The 15,226-nt window shown below is 45.7% G+C and overlaps 1 protein-coding gene across 3 annotated transcripts in view; it reads left to right on the top strand.

The window, feature by feature from the left end:
- The window catches only part of CNTNAP1 (contactin associated protein 1), a 51,083-nt gene that overhangs the window by 14,714 nt on the left and 21,143 nt on the right, over nucleotides 1-15,226 (top strand). For all 3 annotated transcript variants that reach the window (XM_061589258.1, XM_061589260.1, XM_061589261.1), the window contains 8 exons: nucleotides 1,378-1,562; nucleotides 1,838-1,981; nucleotides 7,600-7,873; nucleotides 9,005-9,154; nucleotides 12,225-12,396; nucleotides 12,825-12,931; nucleotides 13,019-13,138; nucleotides 14,255-14,458. In XM_061589258.1, the coding sequence (XP_061445242.1) occupies nucleotides 1,378-1,562; nucleotides 1,838-1,981; nucleotides 7,600-7,873; nucleotides 9,005-9,154; nucleotides 12,225-12,396; nucleotides 12,825-12,931; nucleotides 13,019-13,138; nucleotides 14,255-14,458 (1,356 nt within the window). The remainder of the gene's footprint in view (nucleotides 1-1,377; nucleotides 1,563-1,837; nucleotides 1,982-7,599; nucleotides 7,874-9,004; nucleotides 9,155-12,224; nucleotides 12,397-12,824; nucleotides 12,932-13,018; nucleotides 13,139-14,254; nucleotides 14,459-15,226) is intronic.

The following is a 15,226-nucleotide window of genomic DNA, read 5'->3' as shown; positions in this document are numbered from 1 at the left end:
AAAAAAAAGGTGATAGGCCCGTTCACAATAGTGAGATAGTCACCTCAGAACAACGTACATAGATGCCAAAAGCATTAATGTGCTGAGATTTGAGTTTTTGCTTAATATGCATCTCCTGCTTAGCTTCCTGGCAAAGGTGCTGAAGTTTGCAAAGTCTGTGTGCAAGATGTTGGAGCTGAACCTTACTAAGAAGCTCAGGCTATCTAAGGTGAACTTGAACTGAAAGTACACATGAAGATGATAGACTTTCATCTGTATATATGAGTGTCACATTTCCATGTGGATAGGTTGGTGCCAAATCCTTCTGCTGTCCTTAATTCCATATTCCATCCCTCCAGGTATTTTTATCTCAGCTGAACTCTGATATCGAAAATGAGCTTGGTTGGAGGGAAAATTACCTGGGGGGCAGAGGCAGTAAAGAGGGCTATGGAGGAAAAAAACTGGCTGGGGTAAGGGTTCCACACTTCTTTGACCCTTTAAATTGTACACCACCCCTGCTTTACATGCGAATAGGGCTAGCTCATTTTAAAATACGTCTGTCTCCATCACATTTCATTGGGACCTTCATTTGTACAGAAGCTGATGCGTTGCCAAAGAGCACTGCTCTCTTCTGCCCCCCCATCTCAAGCTTTTTTAGTTGGAAAATTGTTCTTTTGCAGAGCAACTACTCTGGGTTGATCTGAAACATTTTTATTTATTTATTGCATTTGTGTCCCATTTTTCCTCCAAGGAACTCAAGGTGGTGTACATGGTTCTCCCCCATCTCTGTTTTATCCTCACAACAACCCTGTGAGGTAGGTTAGGCTGAGAGGCAGTGACTGGCCCAAGGTCACCCAATGAGTTTCATGGCCAAGTGGGGATTTGAACCCTGGTCTCTCAGGTCACGTTGCAGTGCTCTAACCACTTCACCACACTGGCTGTCTGGATAGTTTTAATGGAAAATATAACAGTATTAATCCTAAGGGAAAACACATTTTTGGAGTAACATATGAATCAACACCTGCCTTCATGACATTTAAAGAGAGGAAAAGGATGGTGGTGAAGCCTATTACTTTGTCTTGTATTGTTCATGCAGCTTGGGTCTCTAAAAATGTCTGGCTTAAGGAGTCAAAAGTTAGCTAACATATTCTTTCTATTAATATATTTTTTCCTTAGTTGCAACATCCAAGATCTATTGCTCAATTTTCTGAGAAAATGCTTTGCTTTCCAGTAGTGAAAAACAATGTGCTTGGGTATCTTCCAACCTGTGGGTGTACACTGGCCCACTGAATGACCAAAGACAGAAGTCAGATTGGAGAGGGGAATTGAAAGGCCTGGCTCTGTTTTTCTGTTGACACCATTTTCAGCATCCTGTTGACAATTGTTTCTGCTCCCCAGGCAACAGTTCACTAAACACCAGTGGAGGAGAGACAATAATGAAATTGGGAAGCCTCTTGGATGACCAACACTGGCACCAATTTCGTCTTGATCGCTACAGGCGATTTGTCAATTTCAGCCTGGATGGGGAGGTCTTGCAGTTCCGTCTTAATGGGGAGTTTGAGCAGCTTGACCTGGACAAAGAGGTGATTTGCTGGGATGGTGGGCAACCACACAAAGTTATGCAGGGCTTATACTCAGAATGCCCTGATTGGGGATTTTAAATTTAATCCCAGATGGAACACTTGTCTTCTCCCCCTTTTTCCATGGGAGTGGTGCCTGCTGGGTCTTTAAATTATTCCCGAGCTCTGCATATATGAGCCCAGTGTTCCGATGTGAGAGCATGGTCTATGGAGAAGCATTGGAAAGTCCTGGACCTACTTAGTCTCCAGCTGAGATGCTGTTTCCTTGACCTCTGCAGATCTTCTTTGGAGGCGTAATGAACTATGAGAAACAACGTCTTGTCTATCGGCCAAACTTTCGTGGCTGCATGGAAAACATCGCCTACAATTTGGTCTATATAACCGACTTAGCAAGACGTCGAAAACCTTCCATCCAGTTTGAGGTGAGGATGACTGTGGTGTTGGGTCTCTGACAATAGAGATATAATCTTGTTTGGTAGCCCCTGGCTGTCTGGTAGATGTGCTGGCCCCCTGCTGTGGAAGCAGCTTGTGAGAGTCCGTATGCAGGACTCTGGGACCGGCACTCATTCTGCTATGAGGCTAGCATTGACCATGCAGCCCCCTAAAACTGTTATTTTTCTACTCTTAACAAATGTGTAAGCAAACAGACTTTTATAGAGATTCCTACTTAGTCAGCTCTCAGCCATATTTTTATGTGGCCCATCAGCTATTCAGTGGGGAACAGGCTTCCCATGGGCATCTGGTTGGCCACTGTGAGAACAGGATGCTGGACTAGATGGGCCACTGGCCTGATCCAACAGGCTCTTCTTATGAGACGGGAAAAGGCTTTAATGTACAAAGTGCGTAACTGCTCATTCTTCTGCAAGAAGATCTGCTGCAAGAAGATGAAAGTACCAGGAAAAATTCCTCAGTAGAGAGGTAGACTCATATGCAAAAAGTGTCTCATGCATTTAGGAACTGCATGCTTGTGATTTTGGGGGAGCAATTGCCTTTTGAAGTTTGAGGCTTTGAACAGCTATGAGGTGAGACTTGTAGTTCAACCATGCATTGACATTATTTTCATTTTTCTGTTGGGATGATAGAGTTCTCTTTGCCTCTTGCACTGACAGGACAGATAAAGGGTGTCGGAAGGTTTTATTTTACATACTTGAAAAAAGGCAAAGGAGTAAATTGAAGGAGAAATTTGAGTGGAGTTACTAAGAATTAAATATATGTCTCTGTTTCCATGGGAAATAGGTTGTGTGTGTGACTGGCCCTGCCCTCTGTTGGAATACACGCCCTGAAGGTTTTCCTCTGGGGTAATATGGCCCTCAGCCTGAAGAAAGGTTTCCCACCCCTTCTATAAAGACAGCCCTACTTTTTCTACTTGTTTATTATTTATTTATTTATTATTTAATTTGTATCCCGCCCTTCCTCCTAGCAGGAGCCCAGGGCGGCAAACAAAAGTGCTAAAAACACATCAAAACATCATAAAAACAGACCTTAAAATACATTAAAACAACAACTTTAAAAACATTTTTTTAAAAGCTTAAAAAACATCTTTAAAAAAGGGTTAAGAAACACATTGTTTGAAAATATATATATTAAAAGCAATTCCAACACAGACGCAGAGTGGGATAGGTCTCAACTTAAAAGGCTGGTTGAAAGAGGAAAGTCTTCAAAAGGCGCCAAAAAGATGACAGAGATGGCGCCTGCCTAATATTCAAAGGGAGGGAATTCCACAGGGTAGGTGCCGCCACACCAAAGGTCCATTTCCTATGTTATGCAGAACGAACCTCCAGATAAGATGGTATCTGCAGGAGGCCCTCACCTGCAAAGTGCAGTGATCGGCTGGGTATATAAGGGATAATACGATCTTTCAGGTATCCTGGTCCCAAGCTGTATAGGGCTTTGTACACCAAAACTAGAACCTTGAATTTGGCCCGGTGGCAAATGGGCAGCCAGTGCAATTCTTTCAGCAGCGGGGTGACATGTTGACGATACCCTGCCCTAGTGAGCAGTCTCGCTGCTGCATTTTGCACCAGCTGCAGCTTCCGGACCAACTTCAAGGGCAGCCCCACATAGAGCACATTACAGTAATCCATCCTAGAGGTTACCAGTGCATGGACAACAGTGGTCAGGCTATTCCGATCCAGAAATGGCCACAGCTGTCTTACCAGCTGAAGCTGGTAAAAGGCACTCCCAGCCACAGAGGTCACCTGGGCCTCTAGCGACAAGGCTGGATCCAAAAGCACCCCCAGACTATGGGTCTGCTCTTTCAGAGGGAGTACGACCCCATCCAAAGCAGGCAACTGACCATTTATGTGAACTCGGGAACCACCAACCCACAGTGCCTCCGTCTTGCTAGGATTCAGGCTCAGTTTATTGGCCCTCATCCAGCCCACCACTGAGTCCAAGCAGTGGTCAAGGGCTTGCACGGTCTCTCCCGATTCAGATGTTACAGAGAAATAGAGCTGGGTATCGTCAGCATACTGCTGACACCTCGCCCCAAAGCTCCTGATGACTGCTCCCAAGGGCTTCATATAGATGTTAAACAGCATGGGGGACAAGATAGTACCCTATGGGACTCCACAGCACAACTGCCAGGGGGCCGAAAGACAGTCACCCAATGCTATTCTCTGAGAGAGACCCTGAAGATAGGAACGGAACCACTGTAAAACAGTGCCTCCAATACCCATCTCAGCAAGTCGGCCCAGAAGGATACCATGGTCAATGGTATCAAAAGCCACTGAGAGATCAAGTAAGAATAACAGGGTCGCACTCCCTCTGTCCTTCTCCCAATAAAGGTCATCCATCAGGGCGACCAAGGCCGATTCAGTCCCATAACCAGACCTGAACCCAGACTGAGATGGGTCAAGATAATCTGTTTCATCCAAGAGTACTTGCAACTGCTGTGCCACAATCCTCTCAATCACCTTCCCTAAAAAGAGGGTATTTGCAACCAGTCGGTAGTTGTCACAAACCAATGGGTCCAGAGTGGGCTTTTTCAGGAGTGGTTGGATCACCGCCTCTTTCAAGGCAGGTGAAACCACTCCCTCCTGCAATGATGCATTGACCACACCCTGGATCCACTCAGTCAAACCCCCTTGGCAAGCTTTAATAAGCCAAGAAGGGCAAGGGTCGAGAGGACATGTTGCTGGCTGCATCATCCGTTCCCAAGAAGTTGCAGCAGACGTTGCACTGGACACCTCATTGGGGACTACAGTAGATGTGGATGGGGCATCAAGACTGCTACGGAGGCGAGCAACTTTACCCTTAAAGTGCCTTGCAAACAATTCACAGTGGGCCTCCGAAGGGTCTAAACCTCCATTTCCTGGAGTTGATGTCAACAGACCCCTGACAATACGGAAAAGCTCCACTGGATGGCTACTTGAGGATGCGATGGAGGCAGAGAAGTGGGCCTTCTTCGCCGCCCTCACCGCCACACAATTGGCACAGTTATGATGTTTTACTTGTGCCTGATCAGCCTCACAGCACGTCTTTTGCGACTTGCACTCTAGCCATCATCCAGCCTGTTTCATTGCCCTTAGCTCACTGGTGTACCAAGGGGCAAACCGGGCTCCTCAATGCCGGAGAGAGCGCTCGGGGGCAACCGTGTCGAGAGCCCGACGCGCCTCACTGTTCCACAGTGTGACAAGGGCTTCAACAGGATCACCTGCTCTATCTACTGGGAACTCCCCCAGGGCATTCAGGAATCCAGTGGATTCCATTAGGCTCCAGGGGCAGACCATCTTAATCTGTCCACCACCCCTGCAGGGAAGGATCAGAGCGATAAGTCTAAACTTCACCAGGAAGTGATCTGACCATTACAATGGGGTGACATCCACCCCCCCATCTCCAGACCACTCCTTCCTCCATATGGAGCAAAAACGAAGTCGAGGGTGTGCCCTGCCCTATGTGTTGGGCCATTGGCAACTTGAGACAGCCCCATGGTCGTCATGGAGGCCATGAAGTCCTGAGCCGGAACACTAGAGGCAGCCTCCGCATGGACATTGAAATCACCCAGCACCATCGTTCTGAGCTCCTCCAACACCACAGCCAAGCTGGCTTCTGCCAGTTCTGTCAGAGAAGCTGCCAGGCAGCAGGGTGGACGGTACACCAGCAGCAACCCTAGTTTACTGTCTCATCGGCCCGACACCAGGTGCAGGCCTTCACAGCCAGCTCCAGACAGAGTGGTTTCCTGGTGACAGAGATGGAAGTTCTGTAGACCACAGCAACTCCTCCCCCCCCCCGTCCCTGCAGCCTGTGCTGGTGCTGCACCGAGTATCCAGATGGGCAAAGCTGGGTCAGATCAACTCCTCCCAGCTCACCCACCCAGGTCTCAGTAATGCACACCAAATCAGCACCTTCATCCACAATCAAATCATGGATGACAGTGGTCTTATTGTGTACCGATTTGGTGTTAAACAACACCACATACAGGCCAGTGGGCACAGGAGATGAGCACTTGTTAAGGGAGAAAAGCAGCAAAATGTCAGTCTTTCTCCAATAAGTGTTTTGTGACCAAAATGCATGCAAAGTCATTTATGTTTATGTATTTGCCTTTTTTGCATAATTTAATTGGATTCTGCTAGGAATCCTTACTAGGGCAAGGAGCAAAGCTTGGAAGATTACTTTTAAAAAGTAATAAATTACAGTTACAGTTACATGGCCCCCCAAAAATAGTAATTACCGTTACAATTACAATTGCTCTGAAAGTAACTGATTACTTTATTTTTTCCTCCAAAGTAATCACTACAATTACATTTCAGTTACTTTAAAAAATGCCTACAAGGTGCTGGCCTTGGCTGCTGCACATCTAAGTAGCCTAAAACAACATTAAAAATAAACAAACACATACAGAGATAGTAGAATAATTATTTTTATTCATAAGATAGCAATGGTGGTCTCTCCGCTGGAAAGGGTGGTGGGGAGGAAGGCTGAGGCCACTACTCAGATCTTTGCACATCAAACCAAGTGCAACCCCCCCACTCAGCCAGCCAGCATAATCTCTCTCACTTAACCACCTCCCAGACCCTGCCCTGCCACCAACTGAGGGACACTCACCCAAGCACACATTTTCCCCTGAGATGCAAAAAAATTAAAATACTGCAAATGCAGCACAGTAGCCAGAGAGGGTGGTGGAGGCCACTTTGTGTGCCAAGTGCAAACACAGTATTCTCTCTCTCTCTCTCTCTCTCTCTCACTCACTCACACACACACACACACACACACACGTGTACATTGTCATCTTTCACCTCCTCAGTTCTTTGTCTCCATTCTGCTGCTGCCTCCTCCTTTATCCATGTTCTTGCCTTCCGGCTCCTTTTCCCCTCCACTCCATTCTTCACCACCACCATCCATTTTTTTAAACAATTGTTTTCTCCACTCCACCCTTCTCACTCTCCGCCTCCTCCCTCGTCGCCTCCTACCCATCCACAGAGCATGAGGAAAGAGCAACACTGCGCAGAAGTCCAGTTTGAGGCACATGATTTTCATCCACAAATCAGAGGAGCAAAAGGCTTCCCCTGCTCCCCCCCAAGTAATGCCCCAAAGTAATTCTGGAAACGTTACAATTACTCCACAAAAGTAGTAAAATTACTCCTAGTTCTATTACAATCAAAATGTAAAGGAATTACCCACTCGTTACTCAAAAAAGTAATGAATTACAAGTAATTCGTTACTTGTAGCTAGTTACTTCCAAGCTCTGGCAAGGAGATATTCCAGGAATTGAAAGTGCGCCCCTGATAACTGAAAATCTTCTTTGCCTCTTTCTCACTTCTTTCTGAGGCTTTTCCAGGGGTTGCCCAGCTGTTTTCAAGCTTACAGTCACAGCCATAATAAAAATATGTATTCAAAAAAATCCCAGAGATTTTCAACCTCCAGAGTTGTGTGCCCTTTAATAGGTTTAGCAGGCTGCACAGTGCAGTCTCAGGAGCACCAAATGGAACTGGCCCTGCTGTAATGGAATGGCAGCCTGGCCACTTCAGCTCACCTTTCCCTTCTTCAGCAGTTGTACTTCTGTTACAGGGTGCCTCATCTGTCTCTTTCTTTGTTGCAGGGCCATGTGGGTGACTTCTGTCGGGACAACCTCTTGTTTCCATTTACCTTTGCTGGGGTCAACAACTTCTTGCAGGTGTCTGGGTATCCGCGGCGCAATATGCTAGTGGTTGGCTTCAGCTTCCGAACATGGGATGTTGTTGGGTTGCTTATGTACACATCCTTTGCCGATGACCTGGGCTGGCTTGAGATGGTGCTGAGTGATGGGCAAGTCAATGTAACCATTGCTCAGCCAAAAGCCAAAACTAAAACCAAGAAGCTGGAGTTTGCAGCAGGTATGAGGAGGGGAAGAAGTTAACGTTTAAAAGGTCTTTTAAGGTAGTGAAAAAACCCTCCATAATGCAGGGAGGCATTCTGATTCAAGATGGAGGCTTCATAGTGAAGGAAGGGCATTATTGGTCCTACATGGTTTTTGAGACTCCCAACTCCCATCAGCCTCACCCAGCATGGCCTGTGGTCAGGGATGATAGTTGTAATCCAGCAACATTCCCAGTATGTGCCAAAGAACAAGGGCATTAATGAAGAGCACTTTGCGACACAGGTTGAGTCCCAGGGCTGATTTTGTTGATTGTATATTCCAGGTGTTGCTTTTATTAACTTACTGATTTCTTCATTGGCTTTAAAGCTACAATGGAAAAACAAGCTAGAGACCATTAGGTGACCGCTTCCTTAGCTCTTCTGCATATTTGTAGAATAAACTCCAAGATAACATCTTGAGTACAAGTACATTCAATAAATGAGTGCCTACCTTTAATCATTTTAAGTGAACTGGTCCAGTAGAGGCCCAGTTACATGCATAATTTTCAGTTCATGTTGCTCAGAGAAATAATCAACTAGAGGCTATGTGGACTTAATTACAAGATCATCCCAAAATGACAGCTGTCTCCTGGATTGTGTTAGGTTTGGGATGTGGTGTTCAGAATCTCAGAGTATGAAAACCAAGATACTGTTTTTCTCCTAATTCCTTTGAAGTGAAATGATTGGCCTAGAGGCACCATAGAGGAAATGCATTCCAGCAGTGGAGACTAGCGGCTCTGATGTCAGTGGGCAGTGAATCCACTCCGCGTTTTAGTTTGAACTATCAAGGAGCTATCCAAGGTACAAATCTCCTTGAAAGTTCATTCTAAAACCCAGAGTGAATTCACTGCCCCATTGACATCAGAGTGACCAGTCTCTACTGCATTCTAGCATGTCATTAAAAAAATCCCACCCAGTTATTATTCTGTTATGCTTTCTGCCACATGATACCATCAGAATGACTAGCAAGCTCAAGGAAGCAGATATTTCAAAGAGGGCTTTGGTGGCTTTAGATAAGACTAGTGGCTGCAACATGAGAGTGAAGCTTCTGAGGGGCAGTGACTGAAGAGTCATTCACTGTCTTATCATTTTCTATCCCCCCACCCCAGGATTTCGTCTTAATGATGGCTTCTGGCATTCTGTGTCTTTGACGGTACGTGAAACCATGGCTGTCATCATCATTGATAACCAGAATGATGCCAGCTTCCGCGTTGACAGAGACATTCAGCTGCGCACGGGGAACCAGTACTTCTTTGGAGGTGGGTGCTGCGTTGATAAAGGATTAGAGGAGAAATGCTCATCTTTTGAAGAGGATGGACTGATGGGTGGCTAACAGACAGCAGGCTCTGTCGGTCCAGGAAAGACAGATGCACTGGTTTTGAGAATGACTTTTAAGAGGAGACAAAGGGGGTGTATCTGGGATGCTAGAGATGGGGAGGCACCTGGGCACAAAAAGCAACAGGGCTGAGTGCTTATTTAATACAGGTGCAGAGTGAAGTTTGAAGGCATTGGAGCAAGGCCTAGCTAAATCTAGGCCTAGCTGAATCTAAATCGAGGCCTAGCTAAATCTGGTCAGAAGGTGAAGTGTGGACTGAATAGGACTACACAGTCCATGGGAAAGAGTCATCAATGCCACCACCTCCAAAATAAAAAAGGGCAAAAAACAACACAAACATAATATATACTACAAAGGGCCAAATTACACATTATATTAGTCATATATTTAAACAAGTGATTAATTTGGACAGGTTTTTTTTGTAGAAAAAGCAACAATGAAAGCCTATTTCAGAACATGTTCCCAATCCAAATTGGGGTCCTACACTAATATTCTACTGAAAACTGTTTCCTAACTTGCTGGTCTTTGTTCCTGAAACTACTGATTACCACAAGCAGCATCTGGGGAGTCAAAGAGCAGCCAGGCTGGGGGCAATTTGCAGCAGAAAACTGATGGCAAGTCGCTGATTCAGGCTGCTTATTGCATTGCTTGAAAGATCAAGCAGAAGATCTGGCCATGTTGATTTAAGACCGTTTATTGGGAAAATCTCGATGTCTTTGCGTTCAGTTTCTGAAATGCTACAAAACTCAAGGTTGGCGTGACAGCTGAGGTTCTCTAGAGCAGGAGTGAGGAACCTCAGGTCCTGGGCCCAAATGTGACCCTCTAGGCCTATCTATTTGGCCCATTGGACTCTGCCTACGTTATGCCTTTTCCCCTTCAACACCCCTCGCTAGCTGCACCCTCATTTGCTTTTGCCTGACTGGAATGTGTCGGTGTGCACTGTGATAATGCCTCTTGCCTGCCCAGATGAAGGTGGGTGTAAAAATGTCTGACTTTTGTGTGAGTGGAATGCAGACTCCTATACAAGGATATACCTTGCTCTGCCCACTTTTGCATATGGCCCCTCCCACTACTGGCATGTGACTTCTAAAAGATTGCCCAGGACAGAATGTGGCCCTTGGGATAAAAATGGTTCCTCATCTCTGCTCCAGAGCCCCAGTTTATCTTAAAGCATGATCTGGCCTAAAGGAAATTCTTGACCAAGGCTATCAAGCAAGGCCCCTTTATCAAGTGCTCCTTTAGCAGTCACTGTTATTTCTTACGGCAGTTGTTTCTTGCGGCAGGGTTCATTTGTCCTTGAATGCTGTTTTTAGCCAGTTTTATATCCTTTTACACATCATAGCCCCAGAAGTTTCCAATTTTTCAGACCCCTCCCCTTGACTTTGGGGGAAAAGCCAGTTTTTTTCACTTTTCAGGTTTTTTTCCTGGGCTTTTACATCTCTAGTCAGAAAGTAACGTGACTTTAAAAATACACTGCAGATATAACAGAAAAAAAAGAAACTTTAGCTCACATGAACAATAAAAATAATTTAAACATATATGTTAATGTGGGTAGTCTATATATCCAAATAGATATCCAAATGAGATTGACAATTATACAATATATGTTCAAATACAGAAAGGGCAGTGAGATCTTCCAACTGTTGAATAATGGATGGTGGATGTTTATCCTTCCAGCCTTGGAGTATAAGCCTTTTTGCAACCATAAGGGCTGACAGGATCCACATTCGTTGTATGAACATCCACAAATATCAAGGATTTTTCAAAATCAGAGTTAATATGAACAATTTCTGACCAGAAAGAAGACACCACATGGCATGCCCGCATTGTATGCCTCAAAGAGTCATTATCAGCATTCCCGCACCAGCAGCTATCTGAAGCAGCCAGACCTCCACTGTGGAGTTCAGCATATCCAAAACATCAATTTTTTGTTGAATCTCAATTTTAAATCCAGTAAAACATAACATATAGATGCTAAAGCAGCTATCCATTGATTAGGCTGTATAGAATACTTTACGGGTGCAGTCCAGTACATGTCTACCCAGAAATAAGCTCCATTGGGTTCAATGGGACTTACTCCCAGATAAGTGTGTATTGGATTGCAATCCAATTCCCTATTCCATTAGTCTCCCCATTCAATTAGTCCCTATTCAGTTAGATTCATTAGATTCATTGACGTGTATCTTTAAAAATTTAATGAGGCTTTTTGGAAGTTTATTTGGGGGACTTCTCTACCTCATTTTTCACTTTAAAAATGTGTGGTCATACTGGAAGGAGGATTTAATTTTCCAGATCTTAGTCTTATACCATAAGGCATGTCTTTTAGTTCGTACAAATGATTGGCAAGCTTCTTTTTCTGCAAATATCCCCATGTGGGTAACCTTAGAGATGTCGTACTAGGCACCCCTTATGGATGGATGGCATTAGGGTCTACATATAGAAAAAGAAAAGGTGGACTGTTTCCACCTGCCATTTCAGCAGCTAGTGTATAAGGTATTGCCATTTACATTTTGACCAATATGCTTGTATTAAATTAACTATATGGGATAACCCAGATTTGAAGATACAGAGGCAGTCCTTTTTGTGGAAGAAATGGGCGGATAGTGGGATTTATATATTAGATCAGTTAATAGGATCAGATGGAGAATTTTTGTCATTTCCAATATTGCAATGCACCCACCCACCCACAAGTGTGGAATAGCAATAACTTCCATTACAACACGTTTTGACAACCAGTCAGCTTAGACTTCTTCGGCACCTTCTCTGTTGCTGGAGGAAGTAACTGGATCTGTACAGAGAAAGTAATATGATTTTGTCAGGCAGCGTCCTCTGGAGGCAAATCCTGGGGCAGTAACTTCTCTTAGGCCAATAAATTAATCCATTCAGATGGATGACACCATTTCCTTCCTCCTCCACTCTTTTTTTGTTTTGCTAAATGTAACCAGTTCATTTCTCTCTATACGTATGCTTGATTGCCGTCTTGCCTTTCCTAGGCTGCCCCAAGCCAGCATCACGTACTGGCTGTGCCTCCAACCAAACAGCCTTCCATGGGTGCATGCAGATGGTCAGTTTGGACCGGCAGCCCATTGAATTAGACATGATTCGTCAGCATCGACTTGGCAAGTACTTTGAGGTGTACTTCAACGTGTGTGGCATCGTTGACAGGTATGCTTGCTTGAGTGGAGATTCCGGCCTGGGCAGGAGATGGTGGATTCATTTGGGAGGAGCAGGGAAAAGATCTAAGGTCTTCCACCCACTACGCACTTGTGGCAAGCCTCTAGAAAGAGTATGATTAGGAGCCCAGGGAGAACATAGCCCAGTGTGCTCAGTAGCCACAGCATGCTAAGCATCTGGGGAAAAAAACGAAATCAGAGTGGAGGGGAAATGGTATATCCTGGAAGAATACATGGCTGGCTGGAGCCCTCCACGCTGCAACATTTTGTTGCAGGTCCCACTCAGATATTTCTTCATTACCAGATGCTAAAAGCTCTCAACAGAAAGCTGGCAGTGCTGCCAGTTCTAGAAAGCGTGGACCCTTGTTGGGAGGGGGAGTCCCTTTCTCCAGCGCTAACTCGCATTCCCTGTTGTGCCAGGTGTACTCCCAACATGTGTGAACATGGCAGTCACTGCATCCAGTCCTGGGACGACTTCACGTGCATCTGTGACTTGACGGGTTACAAAGGGAAGACCTGCCACACACGTGAGGCCATGAGGGTGGGGAGGGGAGAAGAGAGCTGAAGGTGTGCTGATCATGTGGGCCTTGACCCCTCGCTTCCTTCTCTCGCAGCCATTTATAAGGAAAGCTGTGAAGCCTATCGACTCATGGGTAAAATGTCTGGCAACTACACCATTGACCCAGATGGCAGTGGGCCCCTCAAACCTTTCACCGTCTACTGCAACATGCGAGGTATGTGGGAAATAAAACAGGGTCCAGGTCTTTGCCCAGTCAAGGGGCATTTGGTTATTACTGAGTGTGGGCTGGATGCCTCGGTTCAGTGGTAGAGCACCTGCTTTGCCTGCAGAAGGTACTGTTCAACCCCCGGCATCTCCAGGTAGGGCTGGGAATGTCCCCTGTCTGAACTCCCGGAGAGTGGCTGACAGTCAGGGTAGACCATATTGAGCTAAATGGACCAAAGTTTGGACTACTGCAACGTGCTCTACGTAGGGCTACCTTTGAAGACAGTTCGGAAGCTACAGCTAGTGCAAAATGCGGCGGCCAGATTGTTAACAAGGACCAAGCGGTCCGAGCATATAACACCTGTTCTGGCTCGCCTGCACTGGCTGTCAATATGCTTCTGGGCCAGATTCAAAGTGCTGGTATTAACCTATAAAGCCTTATACGGCACGGGATCACGATACTTGTCGGAACGCCTCTCCCGATACGAACCGGCCCGTACTCTACGTTCTTCTACGAAGGCCCTCCTCCGGGTTCCGACTCATAGGGAGGCCCGGAGGGTGGTGACAAGATCCAGGGCCTTCTCAGTGGTGGCCCCCGAACTGTGGAATAGTCTCCCCGAGGAGGTGCGCTTGGCGCCGACATTGATATCCTTTCGGCGCCAAGTTAAAACCTTCCTCTTCTCCGAGGCATACTAATTCAAGTTAATTTAATTTAAAATCTGCTGTGATTGTTTTTTAAATTATTTTATTTTATATGTTTTTGTTGTATTATACTATGTGATTTTATTGTATTTTCTGTGTTCACCGCCCAGAGAGCTATTGCTAGTCGGGCGGTATATAAGTTTAATAAATAATAATAATAAAAATAAAAGGTCTTTCGCACAGTGTTGTGTGACAGCATTGGCTCTGGCAAGGCCTCCTCCTAGGAAGCTGGAGGCTGGCTCTGCAGAGTGACTAGTTTAAAAAATGTAATTAAAAAAAATATTTTTTAAAAAAGGCTACGCTGCCTGCCTCAGAAGTTCTCCCTGCTAGCTAACCTGTAGATTTCATGAGAAGAAGTGATGATACCCAGCGCTTGCGGGGAGCTGATCTTTTGCGGCACATGTCACCCCCTTTTGCCTTCCAGAGGATAAGGCATGGTCCGTCGTATGGCACAATCGGTACTGGGTCACCCAAGTGACAGGGTACAGCCCTGAAAGGCCTTTCCTGGGCACCGTTGACTACTGGAACGCATCGTGGGGTGAGGTGTCGGCCCTGGCAAATGCCTCCGAGTACTGCGAGCAGCAAATCGAATTCCGCTGCTACTTCTCCCGCCTGCTCAACACCCAGAGTGAGTGTGCCGAGAAGCGGGCACGGCTCCATCCTTCAGGCTGCGTGGATTTCAGTTTTAGTGCATGCATTTGGAGCCAACATGCAGCCAGGTTCTGTGACTGGGAAAAAATGTTAAAATCAATCCAATCCAGATGATTATCTTTGCATAGTTTGTGCTGCCATTTCTCGGTGGTCTCTGTGCAGCTCCACACATGGGTTCTGTGCCTGCTTTTTCCCCCATTTGGGAAACTTCTAAAGCTAGGTTAAAGTTTTAGAGGGTAGCACCCTCCCTCACCCTTCCTGGTCAGCCTTCCCCAAGCTGGTGCCCTCCAGATATTTGGGGCTACAACTCCCATCATCTCTGACCATGCTGGCTGTGGCTGATAGGAATTGCAGTGCCACAGCTTCTGGAGGGCACCGACTTGGGGAAGGCTGCTCTGGCTCCCCCACCCCAATTCTGTCTGGACAACCACAGTGGGTAACTTTTCCTCATTTCAGGAGTGATATAGCAATTAAATACTCCAATGTCTTCTTTTTTCATTGATATATCTTATTATGTCTTTGATTTTACAGTTTTATTCGGTCTTCTTTTTTTGGTATTTGCATTGTTTTTAGTTTAATCCATCAGCCTTCTGAATGCCTTTTTCCTTGCCCCTTTGAGCTTATGGTTTGGAGGGCAGGATACTTTAGAAAGTGTTTTTACTTTAGGCTGCAGTCAGTCTCTCCTCAGTCTTGGAAAAGGCAGTCTGGTTGACTAGTGTCACCATTGGCAAACATCGTGTGAGTT

The sequence above is a fragment of the Rhineura floridana genome, chromosome 11, assembly GCF_030035675.1.
Source record: "Rhineura floridana isolate rRhiFlo1 chromosome 11, rRhiFlo1.hap2, whole genome shotgun sequence".
In the NCBI taxonomy this organism is placed as follows: Eukaryota; Metazoa; Chordata; class Lepidosauria; order Squamata; family Rhineuridae; genus Rhineura; species Rhineura floridana.
Note: the sequence above shows the minus strand (reverse complement) of the source record. Positions and strands in the feature narration are given on the sequence as shown.